The sequence below is a fragment of the Mytilus trossulus genome, chromosome 5 (assembly GCF_036588685.1).
Source record: "Mytilus trossulus isolate FHL-02 chromosome 5, PNRI_Mtr1.1.1.hap1, whole genome shotgun sequence".
NCBI classification, from domain to species: domain Eukaryota; kingdom Metazoa; phylum Mollusca; class Bivalvia; order Mytilida; family Mytilidae; genus Mytilus; species Mytilus trossulus.
The window spans coordinates 62,813,411-62,830,643 of NC_086377.1; the positions used below are offsets into that span (position 1 = coordinate 62,813,411).

A 17,233-nucleotide genomic window follows, 5' to 3' on the forward strand; every position below is an offset into this window, starting at 1 on the left:
AATAATACAAGACTAACAAAGACCAGAGGCTCCTGATTTGGGACAGGCACAAAATTGCGGCTGGGTTAAACATGTTTATGAGATATCAACCCGACCTTCTATACCTCTAGCCAATGTATAAAAAGTAAACGCATAATAATATGTACATTTAAAATTCAATTCAAGAGAAGTCTGAGTCAGATGTCAGAAGATATAACCAAAGAAAAAAAACAAAATAACAATTATACATAAATACCAACAGACTACTAGGCTACTAGCAGTTAACTAACATGCCAGCTCCAGACTTCAATTAAACTGATTGAAAGATTATGATTTCATTATATGAATATCAGGCACAATCCTTCCCGTGAGGGGTTTAGTATCATACCATCAAAACATATATGAGAAGAACATAACCCGAGTATAGAAATACGTTGAATTTAAATTTTCATGTTTTTCTAAGTTTATCATTCTGTAGAAAGCTTTTTCAAAGGTCAATATTTAGAATGCTTGGATATAACTCTTATGTACAGTTCTGAATTAATTCTAATCCTATTTTTAGTCATTTGGGAAAGAAATAGGAAATACAACATTAAAAACAATGGAGTTTGTTGACAAAAACCTTGAATTTCTAGCTGACCTAGACGCTGGACTGGATTTCTATGACGTGGCCGATATCACTGATGCATATCAATGTGCAGGTATTATTTCACATTAAGTTAGTAGAACTGAGTTATGGATGCTTTGTTAATTTTTCTTTCTATTTTCCCATGTTTTATTTCTATATATATAGGTGTTCAGTATTCTATTTTTGATTTTATATGTTGATGGATAGGAAGGTCGAGGCAATAATATAGTAAGAGTGGAAAGTATAAATATAATTGACAGATTAAAGTGTCTTGACCAGAGACCACATGACAGAGAAGGTTATATGATGATATGTTCCCTAACAATCAGCTAAATCCATACCACACTATAAGCTTAACAAGGCCTCTATATAACAAATGTAAAACAATTTAAACAAGAAAACTGTACAAAACAAAACAAAAACTCTTTTTTGTATCATATGGACAAACAGCAATAAATGATCCACAACATTGGTGAAAAAATAAAACTTCCAATCCTACTCCCTTTTTTCCATAATTAAATCTATATATATTCTAAATATTATACTTATATTGGTCATTGATATATTATGTAAAATGCATATATTGGTGTACATTTCCAGCTCATTGTAAAGGATCATCCAGACCAAAATGTGAAAACGGTGGATTTGTTGACCACAACTGTGAATGTTTCTGTCCATCTGGTCTGAAGGGAGACAACTGTCAAGCAGTAGAAACATCACAAGGTAAAGGGAGATAATTCACTCAGATAAACAGTAGACACATCATCTGGCAAGGGAAGATAACTGCCAAATAATTAATAGAAACATCATCAGTTAAGGGGAGACAATTGCCAAATAAAAAAAGAACATTATCAGGGTGAGGAAAGATTATTGAAAAATAATAGAAATATTATCTGGTAAGGCAAGGACTTATATATACGTCCCTGTGTAAGGGGAGATAATTGCAAAATAAAAATATAATGAGGTTAGGGGAGAAAATTGCAAAATAAGAGAAACATCAGGTAAGGGGAGACAATTGCCAAATAATAAAAAAAAACATTATCGAGTAAGGGAAGATTATTGCAAAATAATAGAAACAGTATCAGGTAAGGGAAGATTATTTGCACTAATAGAAACATTATCAGGTAAGGGGATATAATTGCCAAATAATAGAAACATTATCAGGTAAGGGGAGACAATTGCCAAATAATAGAAACATCTCAGGTAAGGGGAGACAATTGCCAAATATTAGAAACATCAGGTAAGGGGAGACATTTGCCAAATAATTGAAACATCAGGAAAGGGGAGACAATTGCCAAATAATAGAAACATTATCAGGTAAGGGTGACAATTGCCAAATAATAAACAAATTATCGGCTAAGGGGAGACAATTGCCAATTAATAGAAACATTATCAGGTAAGAGGAGACACTTGCCAAATAATAAAAACATTATCCGGTAAGCGGAGATAATTGCCAAATACAAAAAAGCATCAAGAGGGCAATACATATAGTCTTCAACAAAAGACATCTTAAAGGAAACATAGTCTTTAACAAAAGACATCTAGAGGGCAACATCTTCAACAAAAAACATTTATAGTGCAACACAGTCAATAAAACATCTAATTGCTTAACCCTTTCCTCCATAATGCCGCCTTTTGACGCCACCCCCCTTACTCCATAATGACATCTTTTGACGCCTGTGTAGTACCTCAGTTGAAACACTTTGACTACAAAGTGTCTGCAGTTGACTTAATAAAGTTTGTATCCAATATGAAAAGGAATATCATAGGAATATCTGACTACAATTTATTTGATGAAATAGTTGCTTTTCACAATGCCGTAATACTTCAAAGCATAAGTTCAGCATTTTATCAAAAAAATCCTATGCGAATCAAGTATGCCAAAAAAAAAATTCAATGGAGGAAAGGGTTAAGGAAAACATACTGTGGATTCATTCATTTTGGGGGGGTACCAATTTCTGTGAACTAAAGAAAACTTGCATGTTCAATGATATTTGATTTCGTGAATTTTCCAAAATCTCCATAAAAGCCTATAGAAAATTTGCCATTTGTTGAACATTTAATTTTGTGGTTTACCTTTACCCACGAAATCCACAAAAAAATTGGTATCCAACGAATATTAATAAATCCACAGTACAGTTTTTAACAAAAAAAACATTGAGGGGGCAATATACCGTATAGCGGGTTATTTTCGCGGGTGTAAAATTTCGCGTTTTTCATTGAATAAGGTATACGAAAAATTTTGGCGGTTATTATTTTGGCGGACTCAACATTTTTAACATTACCTTTGCATGTACACTTTTAAATTGGCGGAATTTATTTTGGCGATTTTGTTCTATCCGCGAAAATAAGCGAAAATTTACACCCCGCGAAAATAACCCGCTATACGGTATTCTGAAACAAACAAAAACACCTACATGTAAAGTAAAGTAGTCAACAACAGAAGACATCTTCATGAAGAAGACAGTTAATGAACATGAGGGTAACAAAGTCTACAACAATATAGCATCTAGAGGGCGCTACACAGCATTCACACAAAATCCAGGTGCCTATACAATATGTTAAGTTCTTGATCATCCTGAGTCCTAATAGTTGTGAGTCCAACAAAAAAAAACCTGCCATTCACACCCTTTTCACTGAATATAAAAAGTCAATTAAGATCTGACTTTCTTCAATTACTGATTTAGGACTAGCAAATGAAAATGTGACAGGATTGAGCTAGTTTATATTACATCAGAAGTTTACTTGACCTTTAATCAGAATAATGGTTAACTTTTAGTGTGTGGAGGTATTGTCTATGTATCCGAGTCAAAGATCACAGAGATAAGAACACCTAACTGGCCATCACCTTATCCTGTTGGAACAAAGTGTACCTGGTTGATTAAGGTATATAATGTGAATTTTATAGTTTTACAATAAAATATACAGGGATATAAAGCTAATTATAAGGTCACCCCGACCTTGATTATTAACCCAACTAGGATAAAAAGTATGTCAATGGGCCAAATATGATCACAATTTAGAGAAATCCAGCCAAAACAACGTCCTAAATACATATACTGTAAATTCAGAAATTATTGCGAGGTTTTTATTATGGCGAAAAATGCGACTGAGTTGTAAACGCAATAATCTAAACTCGCATTTTGAAATATTTTATATAAATTTAACAGGATTTTTCTCAAAATTGTAAAAAATTAATATCGCATTTAAGTATAAAATGACAAAATCGCAATAATAAATGCACGCTATAATTTCTGAATTAATAGTATCAGCAGAAAAAAGTCGTCAAAACGAGTTACCTCTCAGAAAACTTAAGATTGAGCAACTTAATGCAAAACATAAAAGTATGTGTGTTAACTGTCACATGCTGAATAAATAGGGTGGGTAGGTAGGGACTTTAACAGTGCTAATAAAAAATGGTCAAAAACCTTTGTTGTAGGTGATAAAAGTTAGGGTAGGTAGGGGTACAGTAAACACATACTTTTTTATTTGGCCTAAGCTGAGCAAAAAACATGTACTAATGGTCCATATGTAAGTAAAACATGCATACTATATACACCTTAAGATGTTTTATCAAAGGGAGACAATCGCTGATGACTATTGGACTCCCTTATGATGATAGTATTCTCCTGCATTTAAGATACCACTTGTACTGTTTTAAATTGGTATGGCTAAAATTTAGCACTACATTTACAAAATATTCTATTTTACGATATATTCAGAAAACACACCTGTACAATAACTGTGAAATGTAATGTTGCCAAAATTAGATTTCTAGGGCTTCCATAGTAATTAGTAATTAATATAACTCTGGAAGAAATTGTTGTTGAAACTAGATATTGAAGTGAGGCTCTTCTGTCTGGTTATAGATCAAAGTATGGTCTTTAACACTGAGCCTTGGCTCGCACTGAACAGCAAGCCATATACATGATATAGGGCCTAAAAGTTTAATTTGATTTCAGGCTCCAGCAGATATGTATATAAAGTTGACAGAAGACCAGCTTTCCCTCCCATACAACACTCTAGACAGATGTTACCATTGGATGGAAGTTAGATACAATCTGATTGGTCAACTTGGCGTGAAGATTTGTGGTGAGACTAAAAACAGGATCTGGACTACAACACCATCTGGTGAATCTAACTTGATGATGGTCAGATTTGATGCTAAATTTGCAGACGACAGGGATCCATGGCAAGGATTCAAAATAAGTGCCACAGCTTTTAACGAAAGTAAGAAGAAAATGTGGATTCATTTATTTTCATTGGTACTTATTTTCGTGGAAACGAGTAAAAGTTGCATTTTTGGGAATATTTGATTTCATAGTATGGCCAAATTCTGCGAATAGCCTTATAGAAAAGTTGTACTTGGTCATTGAATTTTGTGGTTCACCTGTACCCATGAAATCCATGAAATTTGGTAACCAACACATAATAATGAATCCACAGTATTTTAATAATGACCAAATGGAGGTTACAGCACCTTGAACTTTTTGATTGTCAATAATCTTTACCATGTAAGATGTGTTTGTTTGTTGTCCTTGTTTTAAATGACACTTGCAGCACTCTTTGCTTGTATTACCATGAAGAACTATTTGAAGTACAACAATTTTTACACTGAGAACAAGTTAGAAAACTGGCTTACATGTATAATGAACTTTTTGCATGTTGCATCTTTACCATGTAATAACGCAAAACTGTTTGCATAAATTATAAATTACTGTGTCATAGCTATCAAAATATCAATAACCTGTACCATGGAAGAACACTGAGAAGAAGTTAGAAATATTCTTTACGGCCAAATGGATGACCAAGGTGACCAAATTTCTATACCCAAGTGACATGTAATGGTAGTTTATTATCTGTATCACTAGCCTTTATAACACTGAGTTTACCCTGAATAAGAAAGGTATGTTTGGTACCTACCGTGTCTTTCTGGACTAGGATGGTCAGTGGATACTCTCTGGACATTTGAATTGTCTCAACTTATACATAATATAATTGTGTGAGCATTGACAAAGACATGATGTCATATTGGTAAACATTCTCATTATTCTATTTACAGAATCTACTCCCACAACTCTACCAAGTGATGAATCAACGCCAACAACTCTACCTGGTGATTCTACTCCCACAACTCTACCGACAACTCTACCAAGTGATGAATCAACGCCAACAACTCTACCAACAATTCTACCGACAACTCTACCTGGTGATTCAACTCCAACAACTGTATCAACAACTCTATCTGGTGATCCAACTCTGACAACTGTACCGACAACTCTACCTGGGGATTCAACTCCAACAACTGTACCGACAACTCTACCAATTGATTTAACTCCGACAACTCTACCGACAACTTTACCAAGTGATTCAACTCCAACAACCCTACCAAGTGAACCTTTGACCTGTACTTTTGAACCTGGCTCAGATTGTTTTCTGATGAATGACCAAAATGCAAAACTTACGTGGAAACAACAGAAAGTAAGTCAGAAAACTTTATTTTGTAAATATTTTTAAAACCATTTTGCATTACTAAAATGTAAATGCTTTTTATGTTTTATGTTTTAATTTTTTAAGAATCAAATGCATTGTGGGTAACATTTTCATAGGCTAACTCAAAAGTATTTTGATTGGTTAATAGAAAATACAATAATGGAAAAAGGACAACCAATGGTGTTGTTTTATTTCTTTTAAAATAAACCTTAAAAAAAATACCCATAATATTTTAAATTCTGAAACCTCATAATTTGTATGTCAGTTATGTAGAAAAAAACAACATATTTTGATATTTGAATTCAACTTTTTAAAATGTAATTTACAGTCTTTAGACCAGATTTTTATATTAAAGTTATGATATTACTAATTTGTTAAATAAGCTTCCTAAATTTTTGATAAATAATTTTGCCTTTTTATTTTTGTAATTTTGTTGCATTTTATTCTGGATCCTTTTAACCCATGCAGACCCTCATAAATTGTAGTTTGAATTACTAGGTTTATGTCTAGACAGTTTTTGAAATATTTATTTTAACAAACATCAACATAAATCTTTATATTCCATGATTTCAGTTTTCAACGCCTACACCAGGAACTGGACCCTATGGAGCAAAAGAGGGGCAGTATTACTCTTACATGGAGTCCTCCCATCCAGCTGCTAGTACAGGTCAAGAGCTTACTGCTACATTTGTGATGAGAAATGAAATATCGGAAGGTATGCAAGTTTTGTGAAGCCTATAAACAATTGTTCATCTTAAATTCTTCTTTGCAAAAGAGAAGGAATAATGAGTGTAAGAAAGGAGCAGTTACATATTGATAAAGAAAGTCATATGCACTTTATGACCATAATATTTCATAACTTTAAATATTCTAGTTGAAGCTTGATGGAATTTATAATATAACAAGTTTTGTCTTGCTTTCTTTTTAGTTTTGACCTTAACAACCCATTCAGACAGCAGTGATTTGTTTTCAATTTACAACTGACATATTTTTTTTATTTAAACCTTTCAAGTTTGTAGGAAATATATATACAAGTCAGATTTGTTAATTATTTAATTTACCACATACATTAATATGTTAAGATGTCTTTTTGGTTTGATTTTTTAGTCAAATTATTTAATTTGGTGTTTCCAGTACACATTTTGTACTCAAAGTACCGAGTAAAGTTTTATAATTGAGGGCAAAGATACCACTCCACACATTGCACATTATTTTTTTTTTCTCAGCCCAACCTAGATGTTTGTCATTCTACTACAGTATGCATGGGGCGACAATGGGTTCTTTGGAAGTTTATAGGAAAGGCACAGGAATTTCAAAGGATCTTATCTTCATAAAGAAAGGAGAACAGGGAAGCCAATGGAAACTTGCCAATATATCAATACTACCTGTTCCTGGTATACAGGTTAGTAAGAAAGGGTAACAGTATGATACATTACTGTTACCATCTTGCAGCAAAGCTATAGTTGTATTGTATAGACCTTTTACTTGATACTTAATTGTAATTGGTATAAAGAACAGTGTTTGCATATGCTAGAAACTTTTGTTGTTTTTCAAAATGTTTGAATTTTTTCACTTAATAATAACATTTACGAATGTAATGTGTAATACAATTCAATGCAAAATTATTATAAAGGAATTGTAATTTAATGCACTACTAAAACATGGCATGTAATTGAAGTTGTAATTAATGCATGTTTTTGTCAAAGTAATTATAATATGATACATTACATTACAATATAAATCACTCCATGCCTGGTAGATTTTATTTTAAAATACAGAGATGTGGTATGATTGCTGATGAAACAACATGTATCCGACAAATATCAAATAATGTGAAAGTATAGGCAGAATGTTTGCAGCAAGGGGGCTTGCATATAGGAGATTTTGTCTTGCAGTAGAAGAAAAAAATATATCCAATAGCGTGTTGGTGTTTTTTTTTGTTTTTTTTTTATGTACAATGTATATAGACCAAAGGATACACAGTTTACAACTAAAATTTAATTTTCAAATCTGACTTTTGAGGTTTTCCCCACGAAAGTATTTAATTTAACTAAATCATTTCTGCTTTGAGATGGAAGCAGATGTACTTAAAAAAACTACTATAATGGAAGACTAAAGTTTATTTTTCTAATTTTAGATATACATAGAAGCAGTCCGTGGATCAACACATCTAAGTGATATAGGAATAGATGATGTTAAACTAACTCCTGGTTACTGCAGTAAGTTAAATTTGTGATTTACATGCTCCATTTGTAGGCATTATGTTTTCTGGTCTGTGTGTCTGTCTGTTTGTTCGTTCATTTGTCTTTCGACCACACCTTTGTCTGTTTGTCTGTCCGGCTTCAGATTAATGTTTTGGTAAAGGTAGTTTATGATGAAGATGAAGTCCAATTAACATAAAACTTTATACACATGTTCCTTATGATATGGTCTTTTTTAATTATTGCCAAATTTGATGTTTTATCCAAATCTCATGGTCCACTGGACAGAGAAAATGATAGTGCTGGTGGGGCATCTCTGTACTATGGACACATTATTGTTTATCATAAATTAGGCCATTAATTTTATTGCATGATTTGTTCAACACTTTTCATTGCAAACTATACAATATAATTATATATTTTTCTGATTGTTGAAGGCTGTAAAGTTGCCTTTAACACAGTCTACATAGATATAAGAAGATGTGGTATGAGTGCCAATGAGACAACTCTCCATCCAAGTAACAATTTATAAAAGTTGTTACATTGACAATCTGATGATGTTATTATTCTTATATTAGATTGAAGACATTGCTTTTTCTGCCCCATCCCCTTTTTACAGTAAAGTGGACACAGTGATTTCTCTTCTGTGTGTCTTTTCTCCGTCTGTCTGTTGGTTGATTGTTGAACAATTTTGTTTAGCATTATAGGGTAGCATTATAGGTAACTTTGAGAAAAATGTCAAACAGAAATCAGATCAGACATGGCATGTTTTTTTTATAATATTCATCTCCTATCCCTCACACCAAAAAAGACACTAAGCACTGATCTGAGAGTACTCATAGTAATTAATTAACAGCTAGTTCAAAGCAATAATAACTGATTAACAAATTCATGTCTCTTAGACTGTTCATTATGATGTATATGAAAATTTTAAATCGAATACCAACTTATAGACCTAATGAGCTACTGGTTCCCTGTTCACCTTGAGCGTTCAAACCATGGCCTGGTCAAACTTAAAAGACTTCAAAATTGGTAAAACTTTAAGTTCCTTGTGGCATTTTTGATAGATTGAGAGCAAAGCCTGGTCGGCTTGAATACTTTTTAACAAAAAATTTCACCAATACTCACAAAATCAAAAAAAACCTTCATATAATATAAGCATTGCCTATTGTTATGCAAGTCTGTTCCTTAAATTTAACACACATGTAGCCACAGAATCACATGCTAGTACTTACCATTTTTTTTAAATTTTAGACATTATTTGTACATTTGAGCCTGAGGATCCAGATTGTGTTTTTGATCTTTTCAAGGGAGACTACAACTGGGATATCAAACAGGTAAATACCATCCATGTATGAGATATATCAGACAGGCAATTACCATGGTTGAGATGTATAAGACGGGTAAATATACCATGGTTGAGATGTATAAGACGGGTAAATACCATGGTTGAGATGTATTATATGGGTAAATATCATGGTTGAGATGTATCAGAAGGGTAAATACCATGATTGAGATGAATCAGACAGGCAAATATCATGGTTTAAATATATCAAGGGGATAAGTATCATGGTTGAGATGTATCAGACAGGTTAATAGCATGCTGGAGATAAATATGGCAGATAATTACCAATGGTGAGATATTATAAACTGGTTAATATCATGGTTTTTCAATTGTATTTCTCAGGACCTCTGTTGCTGAGTGGTCTAACTCTTAAGTTTATTAACTGCATTACTAGCATCTTTAACATTGAGGTAATCCTGCATGTGAAAGGTATGTTTGATTCCAATATCAATCTACTAGGATGGTCAGTTGGTCATCTATCTTGACAGATGGACTTTTTCAAAAATTGATAACCAAGATATTGTCAATTATCATTACCCACCAGTCAATCAATCAAAGATCAATCAACTGTATTTGGATATAGGCAATAGATGTACAAGCTAGTAATGGCAATCCTACAATACAGGTCAAATATATTAAGTGAAGGTTTGTGTTGTCAGGTCATCCTTTTCTTATTCTGCTCTAGTAAATACTTATAGAAAAACAAATCAAAGAATTCAAATAGAGAAAAATATTCAATGAGTGACCGTACAACACATAAATTCACGAATACACGTAGCTCATGAGTTATGCTGAGTTCACACGTAATTTGAATTCGATTCGCATTAACTAATTCCAATTAGTTTAATTCGCATTCGAAATGTTTTACGTCCTAACGTCAACTCTAATTTGAATTGAATTTCACGTTAACTGTCCAAACGACATTAACTTTTAATTCGTATTAACAAAAACGTACTTCTAATGCGAAAAGAAGAGTGTGTGAATGCAATTAGGGAATTCGATTCGCATTTGATTCTAATTAAATGTCTGTGTGAACGTGGCATTAATTATCAGTGTTATTGATCACGAGTTGAATATTTATCAATATTTGAATTCTTTAATTAGTTATTATTTTTATTACATTGGCAAATGGCTTTTTTTTAAAAGAAATTAATGTAAAAAATGTAAGGAGCTCTATCTTTTTTCTACGCATTCACAATTTGTTTTGATCCGCCGTTATCTACGTCTTAACAACGCCTATTGTTGTATGACGTCAGAGAGTTAAATAACCCTGTTTATTTCACATGTGAAATTATCGGTTTTTATTTAACTGAGAAATCAATTGCAACCAATGTAATAATCATGCATAATCACCCTCAATTTGAATGCCACTTCTATCAAACTCTTATTAGGGCACTTTCCTCAGGTTGGTTACAGTCTGTGCAAAAACTTTTTCAGCTACTTGCTATATATATATAGCCCAAATCAGAAATTTTAACATTTTTTGTACACATTTAAACAAAATTTTTAATTTTTCATTAGACCAAATCAGTTTTTACTAAAATTGTACATTTATAGGGCTAGAGGTGAAAGGCACATACTGGGGTTACTAAGGTGACATTCATATGAAGGTTTGACTACCACATAATCATATTGTAAGTTTATTTATAGCATTCACTGCATATATTTATATTCATTTTAGGGGAAAACACTTTCAGCACATACAGGACCTTCAAGAGCACACAGTGGACAGTTTTATGCATACTTGGAAGCCAGTGATAGACCAAAGGGTGGTACTGCTGTCATGTCATTTAAAGTTCCACCAATGGGTACGCTTTTATTTATAGAAACTGATGGATGGATAGATTAGTGTGTAATACAATTGAGAATGGAAATGGGGAATGTGTCAAAGAGACAACAACCCGACCATAGAAAAGACAACAGCAGAAGGTCACCAACTGGTCTTTAATGCAGCGAGAAACTCCAGCACCCAGAAGGGTCCTTCAGCTGGCCCCAAAACAAATATATATACTAGTTCAGTGATAATGGACGTCATACTAAGCTCCAAATTATACAAAAGAAACTAAAAGTTAAAATAATACAGTACTACCAAAGGCCAGAGAACACTGACAAGGGACAGGCGCAAAAATGAGGCATGGTTAAACATGTTAATGAGATCTCAACCCTCCCCTATACCTGTAGCCAATGTAGAAAAGTAAACTCATAATAATACGCACATTAAAATTCAGTTCATGAGAAGTCTGAGTCCAATTTCAGAAGATGTAACAAAAGAAAATAAGCAAAATGACAATAATACATAAATAACAACAGACTAACTGACATGCCAGCACCAGACCTCAATTAAACTAATTGAAAGATTATGTCTTCATCATATGAATATCAGGCACAATCCCTCCTTTTCAGGGTTTAGTATCATACCATCATGAAATATATGAGAAGAACATAACCTGTGTAATGCCAACAACTGGTTTTTATGCCCCACCTAGGAAAGTAGAGGGGCATTATGTTTTCTGGTCTGTGCGTCCGTTTGTCTGTCTGTCTGTTCGTCCGTCTGTCCCGCTTCAGGTTAAAGTTTTTGGTCAAGGTAGTTTTTGATGAAGTTGAAGGCCAATCAACCTGAAACTTAGTACACATGTTCCTTATGATATCATCTTTCTAATTTTTAAACCAAATTAAACTTTTGGCCCCAATTTCACGGTCCACTGAACATAGAAAATGAAAGTGCATGTTCCAGGTTAAAGTTTTTGGTCAAGGTAGTTTTTGATGAAGTTGAAGTCCAATCAACTTGAAACTTAGTACACATGTTCCTTATGATATCATCTTTCTAATTTTAATGGCTTATTATATTTTTTATCCAATTTCATGGTCCATTGAACAAGGAAAATGATAGTTCGAGTGGGGCATCCATGTACTTTGGACACATTCTTGTTAAATAAATGTGTTTAGTTCCAATGCAGAGACCCTATAAGTGAATCAATATCAAAGCCAAAATATGCAATCTTTAATGACCTGACAACAGTATCGCATGTTTTGTCACTATTTTCTTAATAAAACCACACCAACATTGATCTCTTACATTGTTTCAAAACATGTATTAAAAAATCTTGACATAAATTTTGAAAACTTTTAACTAGTATTAGGAGGACTATCAAAAATAGTGAGTTGATTAAAATAGACCTTGGCGGAATGGAAATGAAAAACAAGACAAAACATTACAAAATTTTTTGAGTTTCAGCATTAACCCTTCAATAGAAAATCAGGATTCATTTTAATATTTTGGCAGATAGTACAGGGGCTTTGTCTTGTGTAATGATATTGTTGAGATTATTTATTGTACATGTCGACGTCGTATTGTCAGTGACCTGGCCTTAGGCAGAAATATGTACTTGTATATTAAATGTAATGGCTGAACAGTTGTTGTAATATCGTTGCCTGAACTATCATCTATATTTATGGTGCTGTGACCAGGATCTCATAAAATTGAAATCAGTCTGATTGGGGAACAGAAGCGCTGTTACCAGATTAGATGAAGCAAAGGAGAATTCGAATTTCGGCGAAGAAGTACTAGTTATTGCAACACTCAGAAAACTAGTGCAAAAACAAACGTTTGTTTGAGGATTCAAATGAACAAATTCTAAAGTTAACAGAACCAGAAAATGTGGAAAATGAGATTATATTTTCAGATGAATATTCAGCAAATCTTTGTTTCAATATCCACTGAATATTACTAAATGTTTTCATTTCACACGTTGCTGTAGAATACAAAATAGAAATAATTCAGAATTTGGAGTCTATTGGAATCAATAGTGAGGAGATCAAAGAAGATAATGCATACGTTAAAGCCTTTCCGGACAGTTTAATTCAGTTGGATACACGTGAAAATAAAAATGTCGTTTGGTTACCATGGAAACCAGACACTGATGAATTATCTACAAATCTAACCTTTACGAAGAAAAATACATAAAATGTCACCACAAGACTCATTAAAACCCCAGATATGTTGAAGCAATACGGACAAGTTATTAAAGAACAGGAATGTTGGCAATTCATAGAAAAGATGAATAAAACAACAGAAACTTAAAAAAGATACATTACATTATTGATCATGCAGTACAGAAGGAACCGAGCATCACCTCTAACAGAATTGTTTACGACTCCAGAAAAAGGCAAAGATGGAAATTTGGATATCTTACGTCGTTACGTTAATTTTATGGGACAAATGATAATAATGAACAATTCAGTAGTAAAATTTCATGACAGACTTTAATTGAATGTAATAGCTAAATGTAATTTCCGTTTTTTATATGATTTGCTCAGTATTACAAAGAAAACACAACACGAGAGACAGTTTCAAAGTATTATTATTTATTGATGGACAGTTATTTATCAGTGAAACGATTTATCAATGGACAATTAGAAAATTGTGATAATTTTTACTTTTTTGCGGCCCCAGTATGTTGAGACTATCGCGGAAACATAACGTTCCACTTATTGTATATGTCTATTGTCGACCTTGTATGTCAGTGATGTGCCCTTGGGCAGAAATACCTACTTGTATATTAAATGTAATGGCTGAACAGTTGTTGTAATATCGTTGCCTGAACTATCATCTATACATATGTTATGGAGCTAGGCTATTCCATTACTCTATGACATCACTATAGATTCTCTAGATTAAAAAAAATAATATACGGTATGATTTCCCATGAGACAACTCTCCACAAAAGACCAAATGACACAGAAATTAACAACTATAGCCCACTCTACGGCCTTCAACAATGAGCAAAGCCCATAGTAGTAGATATCATGAATGTTTAGGCTATCTAGATCAGAATCATTTCAAAACTTTAGAATTGACATATTTCAATAAAAAAAAAAATGATAAGGAGTATCTTTTACAATTTCAGCCCACAATGAGTATTGCCTGAGCTTTGCTTATAACATGAATGGAGGTAACATGGGAGAATTAACAGTACAAAATGGGGATGAAATATGGACCATAAAAGGAAACCAGGGACATAGTTGGAAAGAAGCAAAAGTTATGATCCAAGCTGAGACAGGAGACCTTGTAAGTTAAAAATAGTTTCATATTTTGTTTATAATTCTAGATCCTGATTCTGGGTTTTGGAGACTGAATCCCTGCTTTAAAATAACATGCATGGGAAATAAAAAGATCTGTATTTATGCTAATGAATCATATTTTGGCACACAAAATAAAATACCAAAGGTCAACATTATGTCATCAGTAAAAGGCAATTCAATTTTCCAAAAGCACTATTTCATTCATTTTGAGGGGCTGAAATGTCCTTTTTCTTGACGTCAGGATTTGACATCTTTTGCCAGAATTCAGGGTAGTCCTTTATTTGCGTGGGAATATGGAATTTACATCTATGGGGCTTCTGGAATTCATGAATTATATTTTTGATTCTTGGAAGAATTATTTGCTTTTTCTGGTATTCTGGATGACCATGCACCTCTTCTACTGCCATTTTAGTGTTTGAAATTTTTACCTTTGATAGTGATAAAACAACACTGTGCAGTGAATTGTACATTTAAAATATTGTTTAAATATATCCAACCAGTGTGTTGCAAATAATTACTTATGATATATACTCAGATATTATAGTTACAAAATGATGTGTATGAGCATAACCATAACTATAAATATGATTGCTATAAGTACTTTTTTTTATCAAATGTTACACAAATGTATGAATCTGGCTTTTTTGAAAATATTTTCAACTACAATAACTAAGAATTTCAATTATAAACAAAATAAATTTACAAAATAAGTCACTTGAATGCTGTGTGAATGATGGCTGTGACTGTTAGGTTTATGTCTAGTCTTGAATTCATTTACAGATTGAGATTGTTGCCACACTAGGATATGACTATACTAGTGACATAGCAGTAGATGATATACTCATGATGGAAGGAGTCTGTTAATTATGTAAGTACTAGAGGTAACATACAAGGACATTTTAAATTGATATTTGTGAATTAAGCAGTCATTTTTTTATATTTTATTTATTTAAGTTCAAATGAGGATGCTAGTATTTAAAATAATCTCATTATTCAAACAATAATTGTTGGGGTTTATTAAAAATCTTTGATATGTTATACCTCCGGGTGCTGGCGTTTCTTGCTGTGTTGAAGACCCATCAATTTTAGTGACCTTCAACTATTTCTGCTCTTTGGGTGAGTTGGTGCCTCTTTGATCCATTCTCAATTTTAAATCATGGTAATCGAGTTTCCCAACCGTCTATACTTATTTTAATGTGTAGAAGAAAAATCTTAAACATATTGATACATAACATCACCAAATCATTTTGTCATCTGAAATTTATCCAGAACTTTTTCAGAATGATTATACTCTTAAGGAAAGGTAACAAACAACAGTTTGCATACTGCCCTTAAAGTAGAGATATACTGAGCTATATTCTCAATTTGATTGTTTTGTTCAAAAAGAATCAATGTCTCCAAAATTAACCTCATTCAGTGTTAATTTTGGGGCCCTTTATAGCTTGTTGTTTGATGTGAGCCAAGGCTCTGTGTTGAAGGCCGTACCTTGACCTATGATGGTTTACTTTTATAAACTGTTATTTGGATAGAGAGTTGTCTCATTGCCACTCATACCACATCTTCCTATATCTAATTAAAGGATATAAATAAAAGGTTTTGGTGAAACTTTTGGATTGGAGTGAAGTGCACCCGCCCAAGTGGGGTTTGAACCCATACCCTCAGTATTAAATGGCCAGTGATTACAGTAGTAACTTCTTTATAGTCATTGAAAGCTAACAAATATATGTGCACCTCCTCAATGTACCCTCTTTCTAAGAGACATGTCTCTGCTCTTTCAAATTGGCCCACTTATTAAGAGGCTGTGTTAAGTCCAAATACCCATCTTTGAAAGTACTAGTATGCAATTTACCTACCAATTGTTTTGTTTTTATTATTATTACCTTACCCTGAACAATCATTAAACATTTGCTACTAAACTTTCTATAAATTTCTAGTACATGCATACATCTATATTTTCTAATGAAGAACTCAAATTTACCATGATAGAGATCTTAAATGTTAGCTTTCTAAATGTTTATGTTTTTTTGCAGTTAGACTCCAGAGCTTATTGGAGAAGGAATGCACCTGTCTCAAATTGACCGTCTGTAGCTGACCCAGACTGTAGTTTCTTGTGCTATATTTGTTTATAGAATGTCTCAATATTTATTTTGTTATTCTTTATATCTGTTCTGTCAAAAATAAAAATGTTGTTTAAATGTTTGTTTTGCTTTAAATTATTCCAATTTTATTCAGCGATTGATTATCTACAAAAGCCAGGGAAACAGTTACATGCACAACTATTTCTCAGAAGAAAAAAAACATCATTAGTATAGTACCCTCAAAACCACCAAAAGATCAACAGTTGTGAGGGAGAAATCAAAAGGACCAAACACAACTTCCATCTTTGCATTAACATTTTAAAATGGCACCAACTGTCTACTGCAGCAGACATGCATTTGGCAATTCACGACTCTTCAATGCTCAAGTTTAAGATTTTTTTAAAACCAAGAACGGTTAAAAGCAATA

At 32.8% G+C, this 17,233-nt stretch overlaps 1 protein-coding gene across 2 annotated transcripts in view; it reads left to right on the plus strand.

Annotated features, from left to right (window-relative positions):
• The window catches only part of LOC134719029 (zinc metalloproteinase nas-38-like), a 45,926-nt gene extending 30,328 nt beyond the window's left edge, over positions 1–15,598 (plus strand). For both annotated transcript variants that reach the window (XM_063581952.1, XM_063581954.1), the window contains 12 exons: positions 542–680; positions 1,208–1,330; positions 3,387–3,493; positions 4,570–4,837; positions 5,670–6,088; positions 6,674–6,815; positions 7,327–7,502; positions 8,238–8,319; positions 9,556–9,638; positions 11,328–11,454; positions 14,554–14,714; positions 15,509–15,598. In XM_063581952.1, coding sequence (XP_063438022.1) covers positions 542–680; positions 1,208–1,330; positions 3,387–3,493; positions 4,570–4,837; positions 5,670–6,088; positions 6,674–6,815; positions 7,327–7,502; positions 8,238–8,319; positions 9,556–9,638; positions 11,328–11,454; positions 14,554–14,714; positions 15,509–15,592 — 1,911 coding nt within the window. In that variant the 3' untranslated portion in view covers positions 15,593–15,598. The remainder of the gene's footprint in view (positions 1–541; positions 681–1,207; positions 1,331–3,386; positions 3,494–4,569; positions 4,838–5,669; positions 6,089–6,673; positions 6,816–7,326; positions 7,503–8,237; positions 8,320–9,555; positions 9,639–11,327; positions 11,455–14,553; positions 14,715–15,508) is intronic.
• Positions 15,599–17,233: the final 1,635 nt, after the last annotated feature.